General features: G+C 43.0%; 1 protein-coding gene across 1 annotated transcript in view; it reads right to left on the bottom strand.

Annotated features, from left to right (window-relative positions):
* Positions 1 to 5,618, bottom strand: part of RAB10 (RAB10, member RAS oncogene family) — a 64,997-nt gene extending 59,379 nt beyond the window's left edge. Inside the window, exon 1 of the mRNA XM_020913821.2 lies at positions 4,957 to 5,618. Within this exon, the coding sequence (XP_020769480.1) occupies positions 4,957 to 5,083 (127 nt within the window). The 5' untranslated portion in view covers positions 5,084 to 5,618. The remainder of the gene's footprint in view (positions 1 to 4,956) is intronic.
* Positions 5,619 to 6,036: the final 418 nt, after the last annotated feature.

Raw genomic sequence — 6,036 nt, forward strand, 5'->3', positions numbered from 1 at the left:
ATTTAACCACTTTTTAAATTTCAGTTTAAAAGACAAAAAAAAAAACCACATAAAATAAAAATTTACCAACCTAACTAGTTTTAAGTGTATGGTGCAGTACTGTTAAGTGTATCCTCAATGACGTGCAACAGAATTCCAAAGCTACTTCATCTCACAAAACTAAAACTATATCCATTAAACAACTCCCCATTTCCCCCTCCTCCCAGTCCCTGGGAGACTATCAACCTACCTTCCACAATTCTACTTTGTTTCTAGGAATTTGACAACTTTAAATATCTCATGTACTTGGAATCATGCAGTGTTTGTCTTTTTGTACGTATTAACCATTTCTAAGTATACAATTCAGTGGCATTAAATATATTCACATTGCTGTACAAACATCACCACTATTCATCTCCACAACTTTTTCATCCTTCTAAACTGAAACTCTGTACCCTTTAAGCAGTAATTCCCCATTAACTGAAATTTTGTACCCATTAGGAAATAACGTCCCATTATCCAGTCCCTGGCAAACACTATTATACTTTCTCTATGAATTGACCTATTCCAGATACCTGTAATACTTGCCCTTTTGTTCTGGCTGGTTTCACTTAGCAGTGTTTTCAACGTCTATCCATGTTGTAAAATCTATCAGAAGTTCATTCCTTTTTAAGGCTGAATAACACTCCATTGTATGTTACGCTACATTTTGCATATCAATTCATTTTTCTATGGACATTTGAGTTGTTTCTATCCTTTGGCTATTGTGAATAATGCTGCTAAACAGACAGTAACAAGTGTTGGAGGATGTGGAGAAATGTAATCCTGGTGCTGTGTTAGTGGGAATGTAAAAACTGTGCAGCCACTGTTGAAAACAATATGGTGGTTTCTCAAAAAATGTATTACCATAGGATTCACTTCTAGGTATATACACAAACGAACTGAAAGCAGGAACAGATAACTGCATGACAAAAGTTCATTTCTTATGTCAGTCATCCTAATGGGTGTGAAGTAACATCACATAATGGTTTTGATTTGAATTTCTCTTATTATTAAAAGGTGCTGAACATCTTCTCATGTGTTCACTAGCCATTTGTGTACTTTCCTTGGGAAAATGTCTGGATAGTTTAAATCAATCCTAAAAATAGATCTTGAAATGAAAGACATTTCTTATGTACTCTGGCATTTCTGCAGCATGAGCCACTGTCTGGGTGTCACGGCAAAGTCCAGACACATTTAAATGAAAAAGGTTTTGCTCAATTTTCTAAAAAGCAGTCTCTCCATATAAAATGGGCTCAGTTCAATAAACCAATTTTTAAATTCATGTTAGTGGAAAACACTTGGTAAAAATATGCAGAAAGACCAAAAAAGGGACACATCCATTGCCTTTCCCAGAGGCAAGAGCCTTTACCAATTTAGTTTTTTACCTAGAACCCAGAGGTAATGCTTTCGTGACCTTGGACAAATCAACCAATGAAATATGCTCATCCAAAAACCAGCAACTCTCTCTACCTCATATATTTAATGCTTAGAAAGTAGGTAAAGAAGAAATACTAAAATGAAACTAGCTAATTCTAGAGGATCCTGGTTACACTGTACTTACCACCTGTCTGCCTGCCTTCATTATTTATCAAGTACCCATTAAATTTAGGGACTCTTCTAGGTGCTTAGCATCCATTAGCAAAAAACAAAAAAGCGACAAAAGTCTTCTGCCCTTGTGCAGCTTATATTCTAGGGCCCTTGAATTTGCTTTGAGATTGGTGAGTGTGGAACATACCATCATCATTTGTTTTTAAAACTCTGTCTGCAATAAATCTGACCATAAATATCAACACACAATTTCTGATATAGATGTGTGGAAAAGTACATAGAAAAATTTAAATAGCCTTTGTGAGCTTTGTAAATAAGCACCATAAGCCTATAAAAATTATTTCTTCCAAGAATCAATAACCAGTAAGTAACTAAAATGCCTATGTCTAAAATAATGAAAGGCTACATTATACTCACAGTTTGGCCCTTCTGAACCCCTGCAAAGTAACCTCTTCCTTTCAAACCTCGAGACATTTTAACAATCAAATGTCAACTCAAATTTCAGTATCATTCATAGAGAATGCTCTATATTTTTCAAAAAGCAAAGCAAAACAAACAAAAATCTTAGCCAACTGATGAAATTTAAAATGCCCAAAAAGCAGTACATATTTCAAGTATCTCTAACCATCTACACATTTGCCAACTGGCCAGTTTATACTGTTTAGACATGCACTGTCCAAAAGTGCCTAATCTGAGATGAACTGTAAAAATAACATACACACTGGAGAAAAATATAAAATGTTTCAACTAATTTTAAATTTTGATTATATAATAAAGTGAGAAGACCGGACAAAAGGAGCTAAAAGACAGTATTAAATACTTTTTTTCCTTTTTAAATGTGGCTACTAAAAAATATGTGACTTACATTATGTTTCTTTTGGATAGCACTGATCTATGACACCAAGAGACTTCTAAACATGCATATAGAGCTAATACATGCCACATGTTGGAGCTGCACTCAGAATTTTACATCCATATATTCTGTTCAACATGTCTTAGATATCAAAATATCACACACATCAAATATTTTCATATCAAAATATGAACATTCCAGAGTGTAAAGTGAATTGTTTAGCAGAGCACTACCAATATTTGCATGACCACTGCATACAGGGCATTCAATTCATAAAGTAACTTGTTCTACCCCACTACAGCATATGGGGCATGTGTTCCGTATATAACTGATATGCATGCACTGTGCTCCTAGAGTGCGCCTGGCATCATACCAGGCACTTAGCTCTCATAAAATTCTCACAACTACCTTCTGTGATGGATACTATTATTAATAGTATTTAAAGAAACTGAAGTAGGAGAAAAGGTTAATTAACTTGTCAAAGTCCCATAACCAGTAACCTGTGGAACTAGGATTCCAACCCAGCATGTGAGATCCTAAACCACCACACATTTTCACCAATAAAAAGACTACATAAGGGAATTCCCTGGAGCTCCGTGCTTTCACTGCTGAGGGCAAGGGTTCAAACTCTGGTCTGGGAACTAAGGTCCCACAAGACTACCCAAGAAGATCGTGTCATTATCTTACAGGACTGAGTTTTAGCTCTGAGTACAATAAACAACACTGCACCCATTACAAAAGGCCAAGAGTAGATGGGAGTTAATGTTTTGCTTCCTACTTTCCAGTCTACCTTTCTCAACCACAGGTTAAAGCTGATCAACATGGATTAAATCTCTTATCTTACTACAGGTATATTCTACGCTCCCTTTTCCAGTAAGGCCCCATCCCACCCCTCTAGTTCAATTTCTACTTGTCCTTCAGACTTCATTTTAGACATCTCCATGCAAGCCTAATCTGGACTAATCACCCCTCCTCCCTATGCTTACCCCCACTGTAGCACTGTCCACACTCTATTGTGCTTCTTCTCTAGACTGCTCCTTAAGACGCCTACCGTGTTCACCACTTATCTATCACTAAAACAGTGCCTAGCGTTAGATGCTCAATAAATATTTGCTGAAGGATCTAACCACCTGATCCACCCAGCTACAGCTAAAAGTGGAATATTAAAAGTAAAGTTAGTGGTAGGAAGTGCTAACCCACAGGCAGAGAACAAGTTCTAAGTCTCATGAAATTTACAATAGGTCTAGAGAGCAGTATGACATTCAGGAGACAAGAATTACAAAGATGCCCTCCCCAAAAAACAAGTAAAATCAAAATCTAGTTAAAACGACCTAATGTCAAATTTCAGTATAATCTATTTTATGAGAATGAATTAAGTAGATGACACTTATCACAAGAAATCCAAATCAGTGATTCCAAATCTATAAAATGAGATCAGCTTAATTTTGACACTTCCCAGAGTTCAAAGAAAACTATGCCTGCTTTTTATAATCATTTCAATATAAAATTAATTACACTTAAAATGAGTTTTATTGCACTTGCCCCAATGCTCTGTACTGGTCCCCAAGTGACAGAGCCAACCTCGTGTTAAGATATTTACCGCGTGAGGGAAAAAAAAGGATCTCACATCCAGCCCAATTTAACACAATTCGTGTAAATGCCACTTTTCTCAGTAGAGTTGAAAGGGACTTTCCTAGAGCCTTCCCTTTTCTTTTCCTAAACAAGAAACCGATTTAAAAAGTCAATCTTTAATTCTTACTTTCATACTACATAATTCTGAAACATGAGGTGAAAAGTACATTAGAAGTCCCAAGGCTATGACTTGCAAGACACTTCCCTATAAGATGCTAGTGTAAAATAGGAGGGAGAGCTTCATTCTTTCAGGTTAGAGGACAGAAAGTGACCATCTCCATTAGATTATTGCTTCTGCTGATGTCTCGAAAAGCACTGTGTGCAAACATGCCAGAGAGTCCCACCCCAAGCACTAAGAGCCTCCGATTGTTTGACACATCAATGGATTAGTCAACCGCGGGGCAACTCACTTTTCCCTTCTAATTTGCTTTAATTATTCCTTACACAAACCCTCAAGTTTACTCTAAGTTAAGACCATATGGAATCTCTTTGCCCTGAAGTATAAATTCAGGCCTTTACCAAATGACTCGTAGTGCTTCAACCCCAACCATGAAAATAATCCCTTACAAGTATCGTACATCTAGTAACGCCACACAAACACGGAAAAAGCCAACCCTGACGCTTAAAGAAATAGGATTCTGGAAAGGTGTTAATGCTGCATATTTTGTAACAGCAGGCACTGACTGAGCAGAGTGGGAGACTTGAGAGCAAAAGACCGGATGGAAAGCATGGGAAGACCCCGCCCCAGAAAGCTCAATGCCGATTCAAACAGTAACTTGGGTCTGTCGCTTGGAATCGGGATCACTGAAACAAAGGCGTATATTACGGGAAGCAAGATGTCTGGAGTAAAAGGAAAGGTTTGCAGCTGCAGAGATCGCACACCATCCTCCCACAGGTCTTACCTATGGTGGAAATAAAGGTGGTGTTGAAGGCATCATCCGAAAAACGAAAAAGGACGCAGGTCTTCCCCACTCCCGAGTCCCCGATCAGGAGCAGCTTGAAAAGCAGGTCGTACGTCTTCTTCGCCATTGGGAGGAGCGGCTCAGGCTCTCGCCGCCGGCGGCCCCAAGGGATCGGTCCCTCTCACTACGGCCAACTCCTCCTCGCCCGGGCGTTCTCAGGCCGGAGGACCAGGGGGAAGCGTGGGAAAAAGGACAGCTCGAGAGGGCGCGGGTGACCTAGGAACTGCCTCGTCGAGGAAGCCCCGACGGTGGCGGCGTCCGGTGCCTCCGAGGGCGGCGACCGCTGCTCCGCAGCCTCTCCCAGCCGCTCCGCCCGGTTCCGGGGAGTCGGTCGGGACAAAATGGCCTCCCCTCCCCCCTCAGGGTTGCTCGGCCGGGACGCTCCGACGGGCGAGCGAGCAGGCTCGGCCGTCGAGGGAGCGCGGTGGGCGTGAGGACAGTCTCTCACTCCCGAGCAGCAGCTCAGCGCTAGGACGCGGCGAAGTCAGCGAAGGAGGACACGGAGCTGACGAGCTCAGCTACATAGCCACAGGAAACCGAGCCTCCCCGGCCAGAGCCACCTTTTCCCCGTGCCCTCTCACGCCGGCGTGCGCGCTGCCTGAGACGCACGCAAGGACGTACGCCCGCCCTCCCCTCGCGCCCTCGCCCTGCGGTCCGCCCCTGCGCACGCGCGCCAGGGGGGAGTGCGGGCCCGCGGGGGGCGGAGAGTGGAGATCGCTCTGGGTCTCCCAGCCTCAGTCTAAGGCCAGGCGATGAGAGAGGGGTGGGGCGAGAGAGGGCGAGGCCGCGGGCGCGCTCCCTGCGGCCGCCTGATAGGGTGCGGCGGCCTGACGAGCACGCCCCGCGGAGAGGCGCTGCTTAGTGACTGCGCAGGCGCGGCATGCCGGCGTTATCCCGCCGCGCCCCCCCGCCTTGACACCCCCGGTTTTCCTCTTCCGGTTGCTCTCCGACTTCGCTGAGGGTGTTTCGGGTCGCGTTTGACAAGCGTATCGAGCTGAGGGTCTTGGCGCAGCCACGGCC

This window comes from Odocoileus virginianus, chromosome 2, assembly GCF_023699985.2.
Source record: "Odocoileus virginianus isolate 20LAN1187 ecotype Illinois chromosome 2, Ovbor_1.2, whole genome shotgun sequence".
In the NCBI taxonomy this organism is placed as follows: Eukaryota; Metazoa; Chordata; class Mammalia; order Artiodactyla; family Cervidae; genus Odocoileus; species Odocoileus virginianus.